Source organism: Alexandromys fortis, unplaced genomic scaffold (genome assembly GCF_014885135.2).
Source record: "Alexandromys fortis isolate MF-2015 unplaced genomic scaffold, M_Fortis_MF-2015_v1.1 scaffold_28, whole genome shotgun sequence".
Classification (NCBI taxonomy): Eukaryota; Metazoa; Chordata; class Mammalia; order Rodentia; family Cricetidae; genus Alexandromys; species Alexandromys fortis.
The window spans coordinates 8889147-8912768 of NW_026067901.1; the positions used below are offsets into that span (position 1 = coordinate 8889147).

General features: G+C 52.2%; 1 protein-coding gene across 3 annotated transcripts; it reads left to right on the forward strand.

Annotated features, from left to right (window-relative positions):
* Positions 1–1971: 1971 nt before the first annotated feature.
* On the forward strand, positions 1972–23516 carry Sbf1 (SET binding factor 1). Of its 3 annotated transcripts, none has more exons than XM_050130390.1 (32): positions 1972–2386; positions 3407–4117; positions 11001–11086; positions 11392–11529; positions 11707–11865; positions 11949–12059; positions 12639–12744; positions 12868–13000; positions 13096–13204; positions 13281–13394; positions 13517–13594; positions 13946–14059; positions 14131–14259; positions 14344–14442; positions 14520–14724; positions 14808–14920; positions 15633–15782; positions 16112–16180; positions 16271–16432; positions 16511–16779; positions 16874–17046; positions 17127–17200; positions 17271–17466; positions 17668–17795; positions 18197–18375; positions 18483–18619; positions 18781–18988; positions 19325–19521; positions 19614–19751; positions 22408–22485; positions 22850–23031; positions 23113–23516. In XM_050130390.1, the coding sequence occupies exons 2-32, from the start codon at positions 4063–4065 to the stop codon at positions 23332–23334; spliced, it is 4311 nt and encodes a 1436-aa protein (XP_049986347.1). In that variant the 5' UTR covers positions 1972–2386; positions 3407–4062; the 3' UTR covers positions 23335–23516. The 3 variants fall into 3 exon arrangements, with proteins under 3 accessions (XP_049986347.1, XP_049986354.1, XP_049986361.1); XM_050130397.1 differs by having other exon boundaries at positions 18787–18988; XM_050130404.1 differs by lacking the exon at positions 22408–22485.
* The last annotated feature ends 106 nt before the right edge of the window (positions 23517–23622 follow it).

A 23622-nucleotide genomic window follows, 5' to 3' on the forward strand; every position in this document is an offset into this window, starting at 1 on the left:
AACTCATAGAGATCCACCTGCTTCTGACTCCCATGTGCTGGGTGTGAAGGAGTGTGCCATCATGCCCAGCCTGTCTTACCAGGTTGTGTGTGTGTGTAATACTTAAAGTTTATTTTTTATCACAGATATATAGGTGTCTATGCTGAACCACAGTGCACATGTGGAGGTCAGAGGACAACTGGCAGGAATCTGCTTAGCTCTCTCCTTCTACCATGTAGGTCCTGGGGATCAAACTCGGGTCACAAGGCTGTGAGCAAGTATTTTTACCTGCTGAACCAACTCACAAACCTTTTATCAATTTTTTGTTTTGTTTTGTGGGTTTTTTTTTTTTTGAGACAGGGTTTCTCTGTGTAACAGTCCTGGCTGTCTTGGAACTCGCTTTATAGACCAGATTGGCCTCAGACTCACTGAGATCCACCACCCGCCTCTGCCTCCCAAGTGCTGGGACTAAAGGTGTGTGCTACTGCCGCCTGGCTGCCCTTTACCAGTTCTGAAAAATTGTTTTATGTATGTAGAGATTTTGCCTGCATGTGTATCAGTGAGTGTATGTATACAGCTGTTGCGCTCTGAGGACAGAAGAGAGCATCAGATCCCCTGGAGTTTGAGTTACAGGAGGTTGTAAGGTACCTTACGGGTACTAGGAATCAAATCCTCTGGAAGAGCAGCCGGTGAGTGCCCTTAACCACTGAAGCATCTTTCCTCCTCAATCAGATTTAAAATTTAGAAACATGACATTTCTTTATGTGCTAGCTTGTGGGTATGAGCATCCAAAAGTCAGAAACTAACTTGTAGGAACGAGCTATCTCCTGTACCATGTGGGTCCCAGGAACTGAACTTCAAGAACTCAGGGCATCATGCTTGGTAGGGAGCACCTTTGTCCGCTGAGCCATCTCACTTGTCCCAGATTTCCTTTCTTTTTCTTTTCTGAAATAGGGTCTCAGTATGTTATGTACCCCCAACTGGCTTTACTATGAAATCCTTCTGCCTCGGTCTCCCAAGTGCTGGGATTCCTGCAGTGCACCAAGACACCTAGCTTCATGTGTTTTTCATTTGGATAGCTGGAAGTGAGCCTTGGAGAAAGCGATGGGACCAAAGCTCTCTCTGATTTTCCTTTCAAACAATCGCTGCCCCCTTGAGCGTATCCCGTCTTTCCCCAAACCCATGGCAGCAGGTGAGGATGGGGATATTCTCTGACCCTTGAGTTTAGGCCTCTGTGCTTATTCTGCTCCTTCCCGCCCCCCCCCCGTGGTCCCAGCTATACACTACATATTTGACACCTGTTGTATACAACTGCCCATGTCAACTCAAGGAGAGACACTAGCACCTTTTAAATTTTCCTTTAGTTGGAGAAGCTGCCTTTGGGAGAATGTGCTTTCTGGCAGGAGCAGGGAAAGCAGACAAGAGTTTGCTGGGGAAGTCAGCACTGGGCTCAAAGAGTGTTTGGTGTTGGTGACATTGGGGAAGACTTTAGACCAATGGTTCCCAACCTTTCTAATGCTGTGACCCATTTAATACAGTTCCTTATGTTGTGGTAACCCCAACCAAAAAATTATTTTCCTTGCTACTTCATAACTGCAATTTTGCTACTGCTATAAATCTTAAAAACTCGTGTTTTTGATGGTTTTAGGTGATCTTGGAGAAAGGGTCATTCAACGCCTAAAGGGGTTGCATTGCTGCTTTAGAGAAATTTTCTTGGGGCAAAAAGGGTGGCAACTTCATCAAAAGATATGGTTTTAAGGTATAAATTTGAGGTTTGATTCTGATGGGAAGGGTTTTGAAGATAGGGAAAGGTTGGGTATGGCAGGAGAACTCATAGGGAGCAGTGGGACATGGGTAGATAGGTAGGAGGGGCAGGTGTCTCTGGAAGGAGGGTGGGTGTAGATCGGCAGGTTTGGGGTCTATCATATGACTGGTATGCTTTTTTTTTTTTCTAGGAAAAGTCAACTCAAGCAGTGACCATCCATGAGATAGAAGTAGACTCAGAAGATAAAGACTAAAAGACAACTGTACATATCAGCAGGCCAGGAAGTATATTTGGGGAGTGCCCATCCATCACAGACTAGAACATTGTGTCCCTGTGGGTCACTCTGCTCTATAGGGGCATCTATCCTTCTCAAGTTGAGGCAGTGGTGTCACCATGGGTCACTCTGCCTTCTTAGGTCTGTCTGCAGGATACAGATGGTTAAGATAATACATGGCTGGGTTAGCCGTGAATAGTGAAACGTTGAGGCAGCAGTTTGCAGGAAGACAGGCATTTGGAGACAGTGGTCAGGTCAAAGAACAGACGGAGGGAGCCAAGGAGACCAAGGAGAGAGTATCTTCTTGAAGGAGACCGAACTGGTTGGAGAAGGGAGCATCTGAGGAGACCACAGGCCCTTGAGAAGAGGTAGGTGGCCAGGGAAATGCAATGGTCAGGGTATTCAACTTCGTGGCAAGGCACTTGAGGATAGATTGGAAACGATCTTGTTAGGATCAGAGTTCTTTTCGGTAAGGACACTGAGCCTGGTGATCATGGCCATGGGTGGCAGGGCCCCACTAGTTTCTAAGAGAGTCAGCCTGGGGTTCAAGCACCAAGTCAAATGTGCCAGTCACCACTTCTTCACTCAGTGGTGTAGAGAGAAGTTTTGGTGATTGACAGAAACCAGCTCAAGCAAGTTCAGACACATTAAGCAGAAAGGAAGATGTCACACCCCATATCACCTGGCAGTGGCAAGGGAGAGCCAGGGCTACGTCTCCATTTCCGGGAGAGTCTTTCCCTCATCCCTCTCTTTTAAAAAAGACATTTTCATTTTATATGTATGGGTGTCTCTCCCCACCCCCCTTGGACGGCTGTGCACCAGATACAAGCAGTGCTCCTGGTTGCCAGAAGAGGGCGATGGGTCCTCTGGTATCAGAGTTACAGATGGTTGCTCGCTGGAAACCCAACACAGGTTCTCTGCAAGAACAAGTGCCCTTAACTGCTGAGTTAATTCTCCAGCAAGGCCCTCATGCCTGTTTTGACAGGTTTCCCAGTGAAGCCTAGGCGGCTGGATTGGAACTCATGATCTACCTGCTTCAGCCTCCCAAGGGTTAGATAATACACCACGAACTGAACTTCTCTCTCCTTGATTTTGGTTTCATTCATTCTCAGATCCTGCAGTTAGAGGGAACAGGATACTAGGAGGCAGCTTGCCTTTCAGTTCCCACAGAAACTAAATTCATATACGAAAAAAAAAAAAAGCCCCGTTCTCTCCTTGGACCTCCCTGGTCAAGGACTTTTGTCTCCCCAGTGTCCAGACCTTTACCCATTTCTGTGTCACTGCTAGAGGCCTGGTTAATCCCAGACCTCCAGGGTGGTCTGACCTCCCAGGAAGGTGACCCACGTTGGGACCGGAGGCAAATGCTGTTTTATTTTGTTTTAATGCAGGTATTGGACATTCCACCTACCCAAAAGTGAAGCCTTTCCCTAGGCCATCGTAAGTTTGGCAGCGTTTGAGGCGAAGCCCTGGCCCCCTGACTTGAATCTCTAGTTTGGGAGACTCGCAGCACAAGGCCTGGACTCCAGCGGTTTATGAGCTGAAGTCTCGGGACCACGTCCCTGACTCTGGGGATTAGGAGCTTCCAAGGGTGAGGTCCAGGCTTCTCTTCATTCCGGGGCTTCAGTCTCGACGGGGGAAATACGCTCTGGTTCTCGCCAGTGTCTCAGGTCGAAATGTCGGCCGCGGGAGCAGGGTAGCTGACCCGCTCCGGCTGCCGTCCGCTTCACCCGCCCAAAGGGTTGAGCTGGTCCTTGAGCTTGAAGTAGTGGGCGGAGCAGCGCCCTTGGACCCGCCCTACGCCGAGTAGACCAATGGAAGCGTGTTTCACAAGGCCCCGCCTACACGGGAGGGGCAGAACTGCGCAGGCGCACCGAGCGCTCGGGCGGGCCGGCTGGCTGGGAAGATGGCGGCGGAAGCCCTGGCCAGCGGCGCTGCAGAGAAGCGGGCCGGGGGCGTCCCAAGTGTGCAGCTTAGGGCCAGCGCCGGGCCATGAGCGCGCCGCCATCGAATCCTCGAGCCGTGGAGCCCGCCTGCGCCCCTTGCCATGGCGCGGCTCGCGGACTACTTCGTGCTGGTGGCGTTCGGGCCGCACCCGCGCGGTGAGTGCCGAGGCTGAGCGCCTAGGGACGAGCTGGGGGCTGTGGGACAGGGTCTGAGGGCTCGAGGCTGAAAAGACCCCGCCGGAAGCAGGGTTAGGACTTGGGGCCGAGCTCTCCGGGCCTGCGAAAAGAGGTCTCAGAGGTTATTGGCCACCGTGACGTCCGGGGTAACCCTCGAGGACCCCGGACTGTTTGGTTTGTGTAAGGGCCGTCCTCCCACACCTGGGCACCTGTGTCGGTCTGCCTAGGTGAGCAGGGGCGTGTAGCCCGGGCGTGGGAGGTGGGAGGGCCCTGCTGTAGTTCAATCTCCCCGATTGCAAGTTGGGTGGGATGGGCGCACCCCGCCTTGGCCGACTGCCGGTGGCTGTGTCTGGGAATTTCAGAGAGGGGGGCGGAACATTGGTTTTTCAGCTTCTCTAATCCTGTGCTAGTTCTGAAACCTGAAGCACGCTTGATGGGGGGCAGTGGAAGGGGAAGGGTTCAGAAACTGCCCGAATGGATAGGTGGTATTGAGTTGGACTTCAGAAGAAAGTGTCAGATTTGGAGAAGAGCATTCCTGGTGCTCGCCCTGCCGTCCAAGCCTGCAAGCCAGGCCCTCAGTGGGGGATCAGTGTGGTGATTGGTGCTCAAGTCTAGGAGGCCCTGATCTGGGGTTAGCACCTGTGTCTGAGAGCCCTTCAGCCCAGGGGGTAGGAGAAAACGGAGCCTGACAGTGACATCAGCAACAGCCATGGAGACAACAGTGTTGGGGTGTTGGCTAGAGTCCTCAGTGTGCCAGGCCCTGCACAGCCCTTTGTGTGTATGATCTCATTCCTCCCAATAGCCCACTGAAGTTGCTTTGCTGCTGGCCCCTGTCTTTAGAGAGAATCGGGCACAGAGAAGGCGAGTGCGGTTCTAGGACCGAGGCTGAGGATTTGCACTCTGGCAGTCTGATTCCACCTGCGGAGGGGCAGTATCTTAGGGACAGCTGTGTGGCCAGACTAGGCAGCCCTGAATTCCTAGAGGTCATGCCTCCTACCATGTTCCAGTTATCCTGCCGCTTCTCAGTCCAGCTGTCACTGTCACCATTGAGGACCTAAACTTTCCTCTTTGCCTTTTTTCTTGCTAAGTCCTCACTAGGACATTTCCTCTGTTTAATGTCCACATGCTGGACCCTACACCCACTGGAAAACCTCTTCACCACCATCATCTCTGTATCCAGGCCCTTTTCAGGACTCTCTCGCTGAGCACTCATTTCTCTCTGTTCTCATGTATTCCAGTATATCTCATTTGGCACTCAGTCATGAGCAGATGTCTTCCCTCCAGAGAGGGAGTTCTCAAAAGCAGAGACCACACTGTCTTCATCCCCCTTCCTCTTTGAGCAGGAGGCTTGCCACCGGTGTTGTACTGGCTCACAGAGGGAGAGCCTGTGCTCCAAGGCACATGTGAAGAAGGTCAGTGAGGCTCCCCCTGTGCTGCTGGAGAACAGGGAACCAAAGCTCGCTGAGGGCTGCTTTACTCTTGAGGGTCTAGTGCTGTATGCGGGCCTGGGCTGGAGGAACAAAATGGACTTCGATGGTGGTGAGAGCAGTGTGAAAAATGGCCCTCGAGGCAGGGGCTGCAACCAGAGACCAGGTCAGATAAGTGTGGTGGGATGAAAGTTAAGGGTGATATAAGGAGGTGTAGGTGGTCTCCATGAGACACTTTCTGTGAACATGTGGGCTTACTCATAGAGCCACACATGAGATAGGTACTTCTGTCCTCTGAGCAGGACGGAATAGAAGGCTCAGTCCAAAGGTGTCTACTTTTCCTGAATGGTATGAAGGAGTCATTTTCAAATTACCCATCACTGTGGAAACAGAAGGCCATGGAGCCCTCTAAGCATTGCCTTCTAGGGTCAGAGTTGACTTGTCACTGGTAACCACTGAGCCTTTAGGCATTTCTTTGAGGAACCAGTCCAGAATTGGGTCCCTGGGTGTGGGCTGAAGACAAGGGTTATGTGTATTGGGAGCTAAAGACTCAAAGCTGAGGAGCACACTGAAAATTAGTTTGCTGTGGAATATTACTTTAGCAATGTAAAGATGTGTTGCGTTTGTTTATGTAGCAGAATATTTGTTTAACTATGTAAAGATATGCTATATTTGTTTATGCTACATTTGTTTAATGATGTAAAGATGTGTTGCTTTGCCTGCCTAAGGCACCTGATTGGCCTAATAAAAAGCTGAGTGGCCAATAGCTAGGCGGTAGGGATATGTGGGGCTGGTGGGCAGAGAAAATAAATAGGAGGAGGAATCTGGGGGAAGGGAGCAGGGGCAGCCAACCAGGCAGCTGCCAGCCAGACATGAAGTAGGACATACAAAATGAAAGAAAAGTAAAAAGCACCAAGGCAAAGTGTAGACGAACAGGCTAATTTAAGTTATAAGAGCTGGTGGGACAAGCATAAGATAAGGCCGAGCGTTCATAACTAATAAGAGGTCTTGGTGTCATGATTTGGGAGCTGGTTGGTGTGTCAAAAGAAAGCCTGCCGCATTAGTTGTCACTCTGTTGCCAGTCACGGTGCTCTCTCTGCCTCAGTTTCCTCTTCTTGAGATGGGATGATTCCCACTAATCTAAGCTAATACACGGCTATCAGGAGCACCCACATGTGATGCTACAGCACAGGACAGGCCAAGGAAACAGTTTAGTCTACCTAGACTCTGGGTAGCAGATGTGTGGACATTGCTAGATAGTGCCTCTGAAGAAGATGAAGGACACGCTGTACTAGTTGCCCAAGGGCATTGGGGCGGGCACACGGGGTCCTTTAGGTTGAGGAGTATGGGTGAGATGATACCTTATTTTTGTTCTGAAGGAGAACTTTGGAGCTGCTTGGTGTGGGACCTGGGTACTGGATACCTTTTTAAAGCTGCTGGTTGAGTCCAGAGTCCTACCTGAGGTAGCATCATGGTTGCTAATGGTTACAGTTGGTGACCTCTCGGGGAAAGTAGGCAAGATTACAGACAGTAAATGACTGGACTGTGTGTGACCTTTTCACTTTCTACTGTAAAGTTTAGAGGATGCCAGCTGGTACAGCATAGGTCCCTCACCAGGTGAGTCACGGTACACCCTATATATATGCCTTGTCTTGTCACTGAACTAGATACCTTCCTTAGCATAAGGACCAGACAGCTTAACTTGAGACCCCTTTCTCAGCTTCCAAAAGTGGTCAGTTAATTGTGTGACGCTTGGCTAGTGCTCAGTATGAGACACTTTACCTGGCCAAACCTGGCAGGTACCCTCCTGCTACTGCTGGGGAGGAAAGAGCTAGATCTCCATCACCCAAGAAAACTACTTCTGTTCCATGACCTGGCCTCCTTCAGCCCTGATGGTAATGAGGTGGCCACATTCTTGGGCCCCATCTATTGTCCCCACCCATGGCCCTGCCCTCCCTCTAGAGCAGGTTGGAGCTGTTTGGGATGGCTGCAGTTCCCTCCCAGTCCCCCACCCTGGGAGCTTAAGGGTCCAAGGTTTTGGATTAAAGCTTCTGTTTATGGACTGGGGACAGTTGGAGAGAAAAACTGAAAAAGCTGTAGGCTCCCTCTGCATGTGTCCTCTGCTGCAGCTTGCCTGGGGCATTGTCTTCCTGTTGAGGTCTGATAGTTAGAAAAGCAGGAAGATAGTACTCTTTTGTTCCCTCCCTTTTCCTATAGCTGGGCTCCCTAGATGCAGCAGCTAGCTACCTGGTGCTGTCCAGCATGTAATGTGGTGGATCAGTCAAGGGAAGCTGCCGTTCTTTTGTGGCCTTCCCACAGTCCACACTATCTACGGCTAGCCCTCCAGGCATCGGAGCCTGGCACTGGTGATGGGGTGCTGCCAGCAGATGACAGAATGCATGGTCTGTGTTCCGCCTCCCAGCCTGCCACTCAGGCCCCCAGTCTTCATGAGCCTGTTTTCTGGAGGACGCTCATGCTGAGGTTCTTTGAGTACAGGGATCCCAGTGTGTTTTCCTAGTATGGGCCTACCTAGCCTGTGGGCCAGAGACTTACCATTCCTGCTTCAGTGGACCTTGGCGTCTCTCCCCCATATGCTCCTCAAAGAGCAATTCTTTGCAGTGTATGGTTGTGCTGTTGGAGTTAGTCCTAGCTCTGTTGGGACACGGAGGCAGGGTGCTCATTTTCTTTTCTACCCAAGGCGGGCAGTACTTTGGTGGATCAGGTATAGCCATTTCAGGTTCCTCTAGTTGCCAAAAGGTTTTAGTGGATGACTGACATAGAGGAAACATGGCAAAACCCCTCACTGAAATGCAAGCTAGCAGTCTGGGGTCTTAGAGAAGCCAGAGGAGAGAGTTACTAGGCTTCTTCAAGGTCTTATTGGGAGGGCCTGCTGTGCCTTAGGGCTCCGGAAGTTGTTCTGCACTTCTGACTGAGGAACCTGTTTGTTTGTGAGGTTTGAGTTGGGTTGGGTGTGGGGAAGGATGGTCATGTAGCTGACTGCATGCATTCAACAAGCCCTAATTAGGCTGTAGTCTGTGCCATGCACAGGAACTTGTTGTCTGGTCAGGCTACTGAAAGTATACCAGTTTCCTGGAGAGGGGGTTATACTTTTTAGATGGAAAACTTGAGGGTCCTGCTTCAGGCCCCAGATGTAGGTAGAGAGTGGAGAGCAAGCTTCTTAGAGCAGGAGGCACCAGACTGAAACTTGAAGGTCTGATCCTGGGTTGTTGAAGGTACAGAGAAGGTGCTCAAGAGGGATGCCCTCGGCTGTCTACCCATCCACCTTTATGAGGCAGTCGGAAGTCTCAGGAAAGAAGTTCTTCAGAGTATAGAGCCCTCAGAAGACTTGAAGGCTAGTAGGAAGTGGAAATGAACCTTTCACAGGATGAGGGATGCTGGTAATGGATGTTGACCATCCTCTCTACCCATTCCCCTGGGAGGGGAGGCTGCTAAAAACAACCCTCAGAAGGCTACTAGCCTTTCTGGCCTTGAGGGAAGGCTGCAGAGCAGAGGCTGCTTTCCCTGTCTGTACACCTCCCTTCCTTCCTCTGCCTGCTGCCTCGTGGCAAGAACTGGGTGAGCCCTGGGTGCCAGCCAGGGCTGGGCCCAGATGGTGGTTTAGGGCTGAGCACAAGGAGGCTCTTGCCTGAGTGGGTGGGGGGAGGAGCCACGGCTGGGGGAGTAGTTTGTGTGTGTGTGCATGCATGCATGCATGTGCTTGTGTGTGTGTGTACACACGTGTGCATGTCTTTGTGCATACACTGCCCAGGCTTGTTGAGGGTTGGACCTGAGGGACCCCCTGGGGGTTTTGTCTTGGTGGACAGGCGCGTGGGTGTGTGTAGGTAGGCATGACACCAGCAGACACCTGTCCCTTCCTTGTCTGTTGCCTGTCGCCTGCAGGGTGTTGGTGGTGGGAGGAGGGGAGCAGGAAGCTGAGGTTTTGTGAGTCATAATCGGCCCCTGCACCCCACCACCTCCAGCTTAGCAGCGACCTTCGTAGTAGTCACATCCTTGATATTTTCTCCATGAATCTAGAGGGATGGGTGTTCTCCTGTGGTTGCAGCTCTTTTGCTTTTAGGGGACCTGGAGATTGTGTACTGTTGTTGGACTTAGGGGTTCAACACAACTGTCCAAGTGGACCAGGATTGGTGTTTGTGAGCTCATATCCTAGCAGGCCCATTGCACATTAACGTTTTCTAGGTCTTAGGCTGAGGTGGAGAGGATCCATGAGAAAACGTCTTCTTTTCTTTTTCTTTTTTTTTTTGGCAGGGTTTCTTGGTATAGCCTTGGCTGTCCTGGAACTATCTATGTAGACCAGGCTGGCCTTAAACTCAGAGATCTGCCTGTGTCTGCCTCCTGAATGCTGGTCCTTGTAAAGGGTGGGAGAGCACTATGCTCTGGGGATCTTGAAGTTGTATATGTAAGAGGCAAAAGTGAGGAGGCTTGACTTTCTTTCCATACTGAGGTTCTCAACTTGTAGGTTGTGACCCCTTTGGGGACCACATGTCAGATATCCTGCATATCAGATACTTACATTATGATTTATAACAGTAGCAAAGTTACAGTTATGGAGCAATGAAATAATTTTATGGTTGGAGGGTCACTATAATGTATTAAAGAGTTGCAGCATTAGGAAGGTTGAGAACCACTGCCATACTGTATTCCATCTTCAAATGAAGTCGTCATGTGTCATCATTGTTACCATCACTTTGCCTCCAGATTTGGTGGTATAGGGGTGAGCCCAGGCAAGAACCTTCACTCCACCTACATAGGCTGTAGTTAGAAGTACATCCCTTCTTGGTACAGACAGAGGGAGCCTGGGAACACCCGTGTTCAAAAGGGCAGGTACCTGCTAAACTCTTGAATTCTGAGACTTGTGCTCTAGGAGGAACTGTCTCTAAGGTACTGTGCATAGGTAGCAATTTGGAGCCATGGTTGGTGTTTCCACCCCTAGCATAAGAGAAGCTGAGGCTTGAATTGTACACAGATAACAGGCATGAGCATAGGCCCAGAACAGACAGGTGACAGGGATCACCAAAGTACCCAGTGTGTATTCACTGTCTGCGTTGTGCTCACTGTCTGGCAGGGGCTGAGGGCTAAAGCTGCAGGTTGACAGTCAGGGAAGATGTTGAATTAACTGGAAGTACTCTGCTCCTCCCTGAGAGGATCCTATACAATGAAAGGTTAGGCTGGACTGTAGGTGGGAGGAGGGATCTAGGGGCTTCTCTATTTTCCTTATGGTGGCCTTGAGGTCTGTAGTTATCCAATGGTCTATCTGCACAAAAATTTGTTTAGAGAAATGGTAGATCTGGGAGCCTAGGCTTGTCTGTTGCCAAAAGAGAAGGAGCTATTTCCATCCTGGGCCAGTCTTGATAGTATGAGGGATGGGGAGTGGGAAGTGGGAAGGTGCTCTGACCACCTGCTCTTGTTCTCAGGGAGTGGGGAAGGCCAGGGCCAGATCCTACAACGCTTCCCGGAGAAGGACTGGGAGGACAACCCTTTCCCCCAGGGCATTGAGCTGGTGAGTGTGGAGGCATAGCATAAGGGTTATCAGGTCTACTGTTTGGGTAGCTGGCCTCACAGGTAGGGTATCTTGCTCATGTCACTGTGTCCCTTGTAAGCTTCACCCTAGATAGTGAGGCCAGAATCCTCCTTCAAGAGGGCTAGGAGGTTAAGATATTCCCTGGGTAATAAAAAGGTGCTTTGTATGCCCTGCAACTCCAGGCCCTGGCAGTGCAGATGCTTGGGGGCAGGTGGTGGGGGAAAGGGGACTAATTCTTACTGAAGGTATGGGTGCAGGCACTGACTGCTGATCCCTCCCTGCAGTTTTGCCAGCCCAGTGGGTGGCAGCTATGTCCCGAGAGGAATCCACCAACTTTTTTTGTGGCTGTCCTTACTGACATCAACTCTGAGAGGCACTACTGCGCCTGCTTGACCTTCTGGGAGCCAGTGGAGTCCACACAGGTCAGCGTAAGCTCTGGTGTGCAACATGTGAAGCTGAGCCTTGAGCCATGGCCAGCTTGCTCTACCTCTGGGGGTATGTTCCTGTTGGGGAAGGCTGGGTCTGAGTCACTTCTGTCTTCCACTTGGGCTCATGGAATGACTCTGATGAGAGCCAGGAGAATGGGTTTCTGTCTGCAGGAAGTGGTGTGCACTGAAGATGCCACAGAGAAGGAGGAAGAGGCAGATGAAGGAGGCCAGGCACGGCTGTCGTCCACAGCACCAGTCCAGCCTGGCCAGCTTTTTGCTCCAAAGACTCTGGTGCTGGTGTCTCGACTGGACCATACAGAAGTGTTCAGGGTGAGGAGGGCCACCATAGCAGCAAGGCAGTGTGTGGGGTAGCCCTGTCAGCTGTACCACTGTTCCCTATCTGGTTGTTGCAGAATAGCCTTGGTCTCATCTATGCTATCCATGTGGAGGGCCTGAATGTGTGCCTCGAGAACGTGATTGGGAACCTGCTCACATGTACCGTCCCTTTAGCTGGGGGATCTCAGGTAGGTCTTAGACAGCTGGATGGCCACAGGCCCTCCTGGTACAGCCATAGGAGGCAGAAGGGGTGTGGTGGGGAACCTGTTGTTCACTCAGTCTGACTGGCCGAGTACACATAGCTCAAGGCCTTAGATACTCCCTCTGCTTTTGGTGCCATCCTTTGTCATCTCTTTTTAGCCCTGTCTTCTTATTTGGGCTTGCCTTTTCACTCTCTGTTCTCTTGATCATTGGGTGTATGCCTGTCTCTGGATGCTGTTGTCCGTGTATCTGTTTTGTACTCTGTGCCCTGTGTCTAATGGTGTCTCTCTGTCTGTCTGTCCTGTGCAGCTGGACTCTGTTGAGGAAGGAGCGGTATGAATTCTTTGTTTCTTCTGCCCACTCAGGCCCTGCCCCACTCAGATCAGAGGCAGACCCACACCCCCCTTACCTTGAGTTTTCTCTGCAGCTCTGCTCAGCCAACAGAGGCAGGGTGTGTGACCTTTCCCTCCAGACGTCTAAGCCAGTCCCATCTCAAGATTTGTCAGTGCTCAGATTTGACACAAGACTGACCATGCTCTAAGCTCTGGTCATTTTTTTTTCTGCAGAGAACCATCTCTTTGGGGGCTGGTGACCGGCAGGTCATTCAGACTCCACTGGTGGACTCCCTGCCTGTCAGCCGCTGTAGTGTGGCCCTACTCTTCCGCCAGCTGGGTGAGACTGCCTCTTATCCCACTCCCAGTTTCCTGTTTTGGGACTGCTGCTCAGAGGTGAGGGTGCCCCCTGTGTACTGGAGTAGGAACACAGGCCCTCACCAAGCTTGTCTTCTTTCTTCAGGCATCACCAATGTGCTGTCTTTGTTCTGTGCTGCCCTCACTGAGCACAAAGTCCTCTTCTTGTCCAGGAGCTACCAACGTCTTGCAGATGCTTGCAGGGGCCTCTTGGCACTGCTATTCCCTCTCAGATACAGGTACTTTTCTGCCTAGCCTTTCCTCCTGGCCTCCCCTGATCCTCTGTCTACTCTGTATTCTCTGGAGCTGACAGTGTCTTCTGGGCCTGTTGCAGCTTCACTTATGTGCCCATCCTGCCGGCGCAGCTGCTGGAAGTCCTTAGCACACCTACGCCTTTCATTATCGGGGTCAATGCAGCCTTCCAGGCAGAGACTCAGGAGCTGGTAAGGCCTGGGCCTTGTGTCGGCATCACTGCCTAGGCTTGCTGCTCTCTCACCACCTGCTTCCTTTGGTGCACAGCTGGACGTGATTATTGCTGATCTTGATGGAGGGACGGTGACTGTCCCTGAGTGTGTGCACATTCCACCCCTGCCAGAGCCACTACAAAGCCAGACCCACAATGTTCTGAGCATGGTGAGGGTTGGGGCCAGGGTGGGGCTGGTGCCTTGGTCTTGTGGGAGCCGTCACCTGACAACCAGGGAACCCAGAGCCTAAGGTCACCATACAGTTGTCCCTGCTCCTCTCTGCTTCCACAGGTCCTGGATCCAGAGCTGGAGTTGGCTGACCTTGCCTTCCCACCCCCTACAACATCTGCTTCCTCTCTGAAGATGCAGGTGGGGGTCACTACTGTTTTGGTGAAGAGATTCCAGTGCCTTTAATGGCCAGGCTGATGGTGCTCAGACACTCAGCCTCCCTCCAAGCTGACCTTGGGCTTCTCTAGCCTGGGCAGGAAGGAGATACACAGATAGTTAGGTGTGGTGATTGTGCCCAAGTCAGCCGTAGACAAGAGCTGTTTGTTCAGTACTTGTAGGACTCACTTGGCTAAGGAGCACCGTAGGGAGAGGCAAAAGGGGGCAGCAGAGGTGCCTGGGAAACCCTGTGTCTGGCTATAAATGGGTGTGGAGAAAAGTGCCCAGGGTCCTTTAATGGACCTGATACTCACTTGTGTTGACTTGTTCTTTCAGGACAAGGAGCTTCGTGCTGTCTTTTTGCGGCTTTTTGCTCAGCTCCTGCAAGGTTACCGCTGGTGCCTGCACATTGTGCGCATCCACCCAGAACCAGTCATTCGCTTCCATAAGGTAGGCTGTGGGGCTGGGGTCTGAGCTGGCTCCGTGAGTCTGTGAGGAGCTGACTTGTTGGTGTTCTCCAGGCAGCATTCTTAGGCCAGCGTGGGCTGGTGGAGGACGATTTCCTGATGAAGGTGTTGGAGGGCATGGCCTTTGCAGGCTTCGTATCAGAGCGAGGGGTCCCTTACCGTTCCACAGACCTGTTTGATGAGGTACAGCCCTGGCCCTGCCTGTCCACTTGTCCCTCTCCCAACCCACTCAACTGACCCTCATCATCTTGCCTCCTTCCCCCTTAGCTGGTGGCTCATGAGGTAGCACGGATGCGTGCAGATGAGAACCATCCCCACCGCGTCCTGCGTCATGTCCAGGAACTAGCGGAGCAACTTTATAAGAATGTATGGTGGGTGACATGGAGGGCATGCTGCCTCTTTGGCCCTGGCCCAGTAGCCAATGCCTGCCTATGTTTCCTCAGGAAAACCCATACCCAGCTGTGGCAATGCACAAAGTGCAGAGGCCAGGTGAGGCCAGTCACCTGCGGCGGACCCACCGGCCATTCCCCCGGCTAGATGAGGGCACAGTTCAGTGGATTGTGGACCAGGCTGCAGCCAAGATGCAGGGTGCACCCCCAGCTGTTAAAGCTGAGAGGAGGACCACAGTGCCTTCAGGGCCCCCCATGAGTATGTAACTTGAAGGGGAAGACAAGCTGGTTTAGGATGAGTACAAGGCCAAGAGTTAAAGTGAGCATGTCCTATCTCTTTAGCAGCCATACTAGAGCGATGCAGCGGGCCTCATATCAACAGTGCACGTCGCCTGGAGGTAGTGCGGAATTGCATCTCCTATGTGTTTGAAGGGAAAATGCTTGAAGCAAAGAAGGTAAGGCTTGTCAGATAGAACCTCTAATCTGGGCTTGGGAAGACTCTTAGGAGACTCAGTTCTTCCTTCTAGTGTGGAAAAGGCTGAGCCTGTGCAGTGGCTGGGTGGATAGGAGGATGCTTCTACATTTGAGTGGACAGCAGTATATGTACGCTTTTTATACAGTGTAGACCTGTACGTGCCATGGGGTTTGGAGTGTTTGTTTGTTTGTTTGGGGGAGGAGTTTTTCAGATAGGCTCTTTGTAGCCCAGGTTGACCTGGAATTCAATATATAAGCATGGTTGGCTTTGCTCTTCCTCTGTCTCGGCCTCTTCCATGCTGAGATTATAGGCATAAGAGACCATGCCTGACTTGGTTGCTGTAATAATTTTTTTGCATCCCATCTGCCCTTATTGTATTCATGAACACGTCTGGGGTTTTAATAAGAGTTGTGTGGTTTTCCTGTGGGGCCTCCCTCCAGCGCACATGTCCACACTTGCTTGGGAGCCAGCACCATGCACACCTTCTGTCTCTGTCCTCATGAACTGTCTCTGTGGAGCTCCTGGGTCTGCTGGACGATTTAGTCTGCACTAGTCATGAAAACCAGAACCTGAGCACACCTGACTTACATTGGCTTTCAGTCTTTTCTGTGCTGGAAACCTGGGCTTGGCTGCCTCCACTTTGACGCTGGGTACTGCCTTCTCTTCTCCATTTCCCCTCTCTCTGCTTCCAGTTGCTTCCAGCTGTACTCAGGGCCCTGAAGGGGCGAGCTGCCCGTCGCTGCCTCGCCCATGAGCTTCACCTGCATGTACAGCAGAACCGTGCAGTTCTAGACCATCAGCAGTTTGACTTTGTCGTCCGCATGATGAATTGCTGCCTGCAGGTGAGGCTGACCTTCATCTACCAGTGATGTCATATGGTGGGTAGACATGGGTTCTCTAATGGCTCTGTGACTCTGACAGTTATGAGAGACTCTGATCATGATGTGAGAGTGAAAAGGGGCGCAGGGGTCTCCTGTCTGATGTGAGGGAGGTCTGTAATATATGGAGAATGGGAGCCGAAGGGAGTCCTTGTTGTAACTGACTTTGAAGCCTGAGGCAACAGTTCCAGGTGGCAGTGGTAGGAAATCCTGGTCTGTGATGGCCAGAGAGGTAGGATCGATGTGGGTGCTCTCTAAGAGGGGCTCCCTATCACTCGTGGCTCTGCTTACAGGACTGTACTTCCCTGGATGAGCATGGCATTGCAGCAGCACTGCTGCCACTGGTCACAGCCTTTTGCCGGGTAAGTGCTGGGAGTGTAGTGGGTTTAGGCTTCCTCTCTAGTCTATTCCTGCCTATGTGCACATAACCTTTTCCAACTTCACTTCTGCAGAAGCTGAGCCCAGGGGTGACACAGTTTGCATACAGCTGTGTGCAGGAGCATGTAGTGTGGAGCACACCCCAATTCTGGGAGGCCATGTTCTATGGGGATGTGCAGACCCATATCCGGGCCCTATACCTGGAGCCTTCTGATGACCGTGTGAGCCCCTCCCAGGTGTGCAGGACTTCTTGGGCTTGGGCTGGGTTGGGGGCAGATACTTTGGTCCCAGCTTATTCGTATGGCACCTGACAGGAGGTTGGGGAAACACAGTCTCAGGATGATGAGCGATCTGCCCTGGATGTGGCTTCAGAGCAGCGGCGCCTATGGCCAACCCTAAGCCGTGAGAAGCAGCAGGAGCTGGTACAGAAGGAGGAAAGCACTGTGTTCAGCCAGGCCATCCACTATGCCAACCGCATGAGCTACCTTCTGCTGCCTCTGGACAGCAGCAAGAGCCGACTGCTGCGGGAGCGGGCAGGGTTGGGAGACCTGGAGAGTGCCAGCAACAGCCTGGTCACCAACAGGTGGGGTGGGGCCAGTGGTGAGGCCTGGGCCAGGGATAAGGCTTCTGGTGGGGGTGTGGGGGTGCTGGTGCCCACACACCCCCTCTTGGCCCAGCATGGCGGGCAGTGTCGCTGAGAGCTATGACACAGAGAGTGGCTTTGAAGATGCAGAGACATGTGATGTAGCTGGGGCTGTGGTCCGCTTCATCAACCGCTTTGTGGACAAGGTCTGCACAGAGAGTGGGGTCACCAGTGACCAACTCAAGGGATTGCATGTCATGGTACCAGGTATGGTGGAACTGGGCTTGGGAGTACTCCTCAGATGGGTGGCTGTAGGGGCCCAGGGTATGAGACCTGCTCTCCCCCAGACATTGTCCAGATGCACATTGAGACCCTGGAGGCTGTACACCGAGAGAGCAAGAGGTTACCGCCCATACAGAAGGTGAGTAGTGGCTGACAGGCTGTGGGTACTCGAGGCCTGGATTATGCTCTAAGTTCTGTTTCCTGAACAGCCCAAGCTGCTGAGGCCACGCCTGTTGCCTGGTGAGGAGTGTGTCTTAGACGGCCTTCGAGTGTACCTGCTGCCAGATGGGCGTGAGGAGGGTGTAGGAGGCAGTGGAGGGGGCCCTGCACTACTCCCAGCCGAGGGTGCTGTCTTCCTTACCACATACCGCGTCATCTTCACAGGGATGCCTACTGACCCCCTGGGTAAGCCTTTTTTCTGTGCCTCCCTAGCTCTTGGAGTAGATAAGACTCCCTTTTCCCTTCCCTTTCCTCAAAGAATCAAAGCCCTCGAGGAGATAGGCCAATGTGCTCCTTTCCTATCCACCCAAGACTTGCATGTCTGGAACCCTGAGATATGTATTCCTTTCTCCTCCTTTCTCCTCCTGACTGCTTAACCTGTTTAAGTGGGGGATCAAGTGGTAGTCCGCTCCTTCCCTGTGGCTGCATTGACCAAGGAGAAGCGCATTAGTGTCCAGACCCCTGTGGACCAGCTTCTGCAGGATGGTCTGCAGCTCCGTTCCTGCACATTCCAAGTGAGTAGACTTTTGTCCCCTGCAGCTAGTGTGAGCTCTATAAGTGGGTTCCTGCCAGTGGGTTGTTGACGTGGGGCTGTCACATTGGCTCTCAGCCTGGTATCATGTGATCTTTTGAAATAGTGGCTCCTGCGTATTTGTCTTTATCCTGACAAATATGCAGAGTCCAAGTTTTGCGTGAACTGTCTAAGCTGAGACCTCATCAAGTAGCCACTGAAATTTTCGGTTTATACGCATTGGATCCTGAGTTGCATGGACATGATATCTTTCCTTAAAAGGCACAGCTTGCCTGCTTTGTGGAGTACATGCCATAAGAAGGGAGTCTATGAAATGAATGCTATCTGATTGGGGAGGAGCCTAATGGCCACTTAGAGCCCTGAGGGGTTATTTGTCTGACCCAGCTGCTGAAAATGGCCTTTGATGAGGAGGTGGGATCAGACAGTGCCGAGCTCTTCCGCAAGCAGCTACACAAGCTTCGGTACCCACCAGATATCAGGGGTACCTTTGCATTCACACTTGGCTCAGCCCACACACCTGGCCGGCCGCCACGGGTTACTAAGGACAAGACTCCTTCACTCAGGTATGGAGTTGGGTCCCAGAGCCAGAGCAGCCAGGCGCTCGCTGTGCACCTAGTATAGTCTTATGGACTTCCTGCCTTCTCATTGCTCTTGGACTTTTATACCCCAGAACCCTGTCTCGGAACCTGGTGAAGAATGCTAAGAAGACCATTGGGCGGCAGTATGTTACTAGGAAGAAGTATAACCCCCCTGGCTGGGAGAATCGGGGCCAGCCACCCCCTGAGGACCAGGAGGACGAGATCTCAGGTGGGAGCAGGGTCAGGGAAATCTGTGTGTTCTCTATCAGAGATGATCCCGTGGAGGCTGGGCTGGACTGGGGGGGCTGGGGTCTCTAGAGATGGTCCCATGGAGGCTAGGCTGGGTTGAGGGTCTTTAGAGGAGATGACTCCTAACTATAATGTTTGTAGTGTCAGAGGAGCTGGAGCCCAGCACACTGACCCCGTCCTCAGCCCTGAAGCCCTCTGACCGCATGACCATGAGCAGCCTGGTGGAGCGGGCATGTTGCCGTGACTACCAGCGCCTTGGACTAGGTACCCTGAGCAGCAGCCTGAGCCGGGCCAAGTCTGAGCCCTTTCGCATCTCTCCTGTTAATCGCATGTATGCCATATGTCGCAGGTGAGGGCTGGCTAGGACACGCCAGGAAGATTTTGCCAGGACTGACTAGAGTGGTAGGCAGTGCTTGGATATCTTCCCTGCTTGCCATGGGTCCTAGCCATGGATCCTGGAGAAACAAGGAGCATGGGCAGGAGGTGGATAGAGGGTTGGGCTGTAGGTTTGTTGGAGGCACCGGATAAGTATAAAGTGCCTTTGGCCTTCAGATTCTGAGAGCCATGGGTCTGTTCCATTGTGCTTACCCTGTTGACTCTTCTTACATACTAGATGTAAGGCTCTGTGGGTAGGCAAAGGGGCAGGTCCTTAGAACTTCCCTCATGATACCTCCGACTCCTGCAGCTATCCAGGATTGCTGATTGTTCCCCAGAGCATCCAGGACAATGCCCTGCAGCGTGTGTCCCGCTGCTACCGCCAAAACCGCTTTCCTGTGGTCTGCTGGCGCAGTGGGCGCTCCAAGGCTGTGTTGCTACGCTCTGGGGGCCTGCATGGCAAGGGTGTTGTTGGTCTCTTCAAGGCCCAGAATACACCTTCTCCAGGTACTCCTCCTTTGTTCTGCCTGTGTCTGCCTACCCTACCTGTCCATCTCCATCTCCTGCAGCTGCAGCTGCAGCCTCACCTCCTTTTTCAGGCCAGGCCCAGACAGATTCCAGCAGCTTGGAGCAAGAGAAGTACCTGCAGGCTGTGGTCAGCTCCATGCCTCGTTATGCTGACTCATCAGGACGAAACACACTTAGTAGCTTCTCCTCTGCCCACATGGGTGGTCACGGTGAGAGGGTGCTTTTGGGTGGATGGTGGCCTTTGAGGCCGTGGCAGTGTTCATGGTGGGCTAACCAGCTGGGGCAGAATTGTCTTGATTGTGGGTGTTGGGTATGGGACAAAGAGAGGGAGGGACCCTTCTCCGTGTTCTGGGACAGGGCAGGAATACTGCCCAGACCAGGTGAGTGTCCTGAGGCCCTCTCTCCTTTGACCATAAGCCTGTCCATTCCCTCTCCTTCCTTAGACCAGGACATCTGCCAGAGGCCTCTAGGTCCAACAGATGCTCCATCCATACCTTGCTATGTTTGCTTCTGTCTACAGCCCTTGGAACATCCTTAAAGTCATTTTCTTATCCTTCCTCTATCCTGTCCCCTTCTAACTGTTCCTCTGTCCATTAGTTGGCCTTCATGTTTTTCTGTCCTGGCTCTTTGGGTCTTATCTGCACTGCTCTCGCTGTCATTGCCATCCCTTCTCCAATATATACCTCCATGACAGCCTGAAAGCACTTAAAGGGGTACCAGGCCAACCTTCTTCCCATGCTGACCTCTGCTTGTGAGGCACCCACACAGTTCCCTGCCTGAGAACTGCTGTCATCATAATTGTGTGCAGGGTCTTCTGTCATTATGAATTGGGTCTGTTGTCTGAAGGAGGCTCAGAGATCAGGTGTGTGCCTCTGGCTATTAGTTGAATCCTTTCTTTTGCTGCCTGGGACTTGCTGCCCAGCACTAGCTTTGGGCAGGACTGTGTTTGCATAGTGGGTTAGTGCCAGCACTGAGAGTGGCGCCATGTGTGTGCTCTTGATGCTGATCTATGAGGGCAGATCACCTGCATCCAGTGCTGGTTGACGTGTGAGCTGTGGTTTATGGGCACTGCTTCTCACAGCCTGGCTGGTAGATGTTGGGGTCCTTAGCAGTTGATTCTTTGATGTACAACTCTAGCCACTAACTTGCATACTAAGCCTAACGTGTGTCAAGCTGGGTCTTTGTGCTTGGAAATCTTTCAGCATAGGTCTGCCAGGCTCTTGAACCATAAGCTGCAGAGTCCGTCTTACCAAGCTGTGACAGTATCACTTGGGAGTGAGTTGCCCCAATCCATCTTGTATGCGCAACAGATAGATGGTAGCTGTATGCCAGGCCTTAACCTCAAGTCCCCTTTGTCCCCCTTCCCCTTGAAGTTTTGGGGCTTCATGTTCTCTCCTGGGATTAGTTCCTGAAAGCATAGTGGTTCTGATGGCTTTTAGGCTAGTAGCACCTCATATGAACACAGCCATCTTGTAGCCCAGGGTCCTTAAGTCTGTCTGTCTTGTCTATCTGGTTCCTATAAGCTGACTTCCCAGGTCTGTTGTTCTTTTGTTGTTATTTTGAGACAGAGTTTCTTTGTATAGCCCTGGCTGTCTTGGAACTCACTCTTTAGACCAGGCTGGCCTTGAGTACAGAGATCTACTTTCCTCTGCCTCCCAAGTGATGAGATTAAAAGTGTGAGCCAGGCTAGGTCTATCATTGCCTGCAGCTTTCTGCCCTTAACTCTGTCTGTAACCACTCTGCCCCCGGCTTCTTCACTCCCTGTTGTACCCGTGCTTCTCATCTGTTTCCACCAGTGTTTGTCTTCATCTCTTGTTAACATTTGCTGGCCACCGGAGCTGAGGACAGGGCATCAGGTTTGCTCTCATGGTCACCAGGCGACACCAGTCTGAGGACAGGCCAGATTGACCCATGGTGCAGTTCCCTGGGAATATCTGGTTTCTGTGTGGTTAAAGGTGTCCTACAGTCTGCTTTTCTGCCAGAAATCCTGAGTGACACCTTCGGGCAGCATCTTCCTCTCAGAAAGTGTCAGCCTGCACCTTCCCAAGTGTCCCCTGGACATCTCTAGCCTTCTCCAGTGCTACTGTTGCTAGCTCTGGTGTAAATTCAGGGTGTGGGGCCACTCTCCCTGATTGTCCTGTGATGATCAGGAGTCTGGCTTCCGTCAACCCTATGTGGATTTCCAGCTTGCAACCTAAGAAGTCTGTTGCCGTCTGCAGTGCAAGCTGGGTAATTGTCATCTGTAGTGTGTGGTTGTCAGAGAGGTCAGGGTGTGGAAGACTGGCCTTAGTGATCCTTGCATTGGATGGGGTAATGTTGTCTTGCCTCACACCTTTTTCTGTGTCCTGCATGAGGCCTCTACATAGGTAAACCTGAGGTGTGACTCAGGCTCCTCCCAGACATTGCCACATTGTCCTAGGACTCAGATCTGCTCGTGTTGTAGGTTAAATTGTCCTCCTTGCCCTCTGGCCTTTCTTTCTTCCTCTTCCAGTTGCTTCTAGGTCTCCTCCAGGCTCTCAGGTACTTCTTGTGATTTTTTTTTTTTTGAGAGGGGGCAAGGCTGAACACTTCTGTCAGGAACTGTCCATCAAACAGTCCCTGGCTTAAACTAAAGGAAGAGGGTCTAGGAAAAATCTGAAGATAAGGTTGCTTGGAGCTGTTTGAAGAAGAGCCCTGTATTGCAAAGCCTGACCCTTCCCAGCATCACAGACCCTCTATGCCTAGCTGCCCCTGGTGGGAAGAACCCTTGCCTGGACCAGACAAGGGCCCATCCTGCCACTGACCCCTGGGAGTGGGGCTTGGTGGGAGCTTCTGGCAACCTAGGCCTGGGACCAAACCTGAGCCTTCTCTCTGCTGTGCCCTCAGTGCCCAGCCCCCGAGCCAGGGTCACCACGCTGTCCAACCCTATGGCGGCCTCGGCCTCCAGATGGACTGCGTCCCGAGGTACCGTAATGGGGCTCTCCCCTTACCTGGCACTGATGGCTCCCTAGTGTGAATATGTCTTAGGCACTAATTTCTCCCTCCACACCCAGCACTAACGCCCCCTTTGTGACAGACTAGCACAACTGCCTCCTCCTAGCCCTAGTTACTCACTTGCCCAGCACCTGAGCCCACTCCAGACACTAACATAGGCCACACCCCATGTGCCTTAGCATCTGTGTGTTCCAGCCCTGCTCCCTCTCATGGCCTGCTGACCACTCTGCCCTGCCTGGAAACTCAGTCCCCTCCCTGGAGGCCAGGCCCAGCCAGCCCCAGGTAAGTGGTGCCCAGACCTCAATCTAGTGCTCACTTGTTATCTCCTTTGCAGGTAAATGGAGCAGTGTCCGAGCCAGTGGTCGCAGCAGTGGGCTTGGTGCTGATGTGGGCTCTAGGTTAGCTGGCAGAGATCTCCTCAGCACCCCCCACACCAATGGCGCTCCACCTGATTCTGGCTTCCTGCGACCACAGCGGGCAGCCCTCTACATCATTGGTGACAAAGCTCAGCTCAAGGTAACTGGGATAGGGGCACAGGGCTAGGCAGAGAACCCAGGGCTAGGTTTGGCTTACAGCTTTTCATTGGCCTTCTTCCAGGGTGTACGCCCAGATCCCTTGCAACAATGGGAGCTGGTTCCTATTGAGGTGTTTGAGGCAAGGCAGGTAAAAGCCAGCTTCAAGAAATTACTGAAGGCCTGTGTACCTGGTTGCCCTGCCGTTGAGTCTGGCTCAGCCTCCTTTCTGCGCTCACTGGAGGACTCGGAATGGCTGATTCAGGTCTCTGCACTGTCTCTGCCTCTCTGCCTACCTGAGTGCTAGGTCTACCTCTAGGTCTGAGTTTTCTTATTTGTTATGTTGGGTACTGGGAGGAGGGGGAGGTGATGGTCATTTCCTTTGTAGTCTCATGGTGTCTGGGAAGCAGCTGACGGTCTGGGCCTATAGGAAATTGGGCAGACAGTGAAAGGTATGTTGGAGCCAGTTTGCTGTGTTCAGGGTTTTTTTTTTTTTAATTTATTTATTTATTTATTTATTTATTAAAGATTTCTGTCTCTTCCCCACCGCCGCCTCCCCTTTCCCTCCCCCTCCCCCAACCCAGTCCCCCTCCCT

What these genes read in the sequence shown, in the direction of transcription:
- Sbf1 (XM_050130390.1), top strand. Translation starts at nt 4,063, where the DNA reads ATGGCGCGGCTCGCGGACTACTTCGTGCTGGTGGCGTTCGGGCCGCAC. An exon ending in CCACAGACCTGTTTGATGAG is followed by an intron (nt 14,260 to 14,343) that starts GTACAGCCCTGG and finishes CTTCCCCCTTAG; the next exon opens with CTGGTGGCTCATGAGGTAGC. An exon ending in TGATGAATTGCTGCCTGCAG is followed by an intron (nt 15,783 to 16,111) that starts GTGAGGCTGACC and finishes CTCTGCTTACAG; the next exon opens with GACTGTACTTCCCTGGATGA.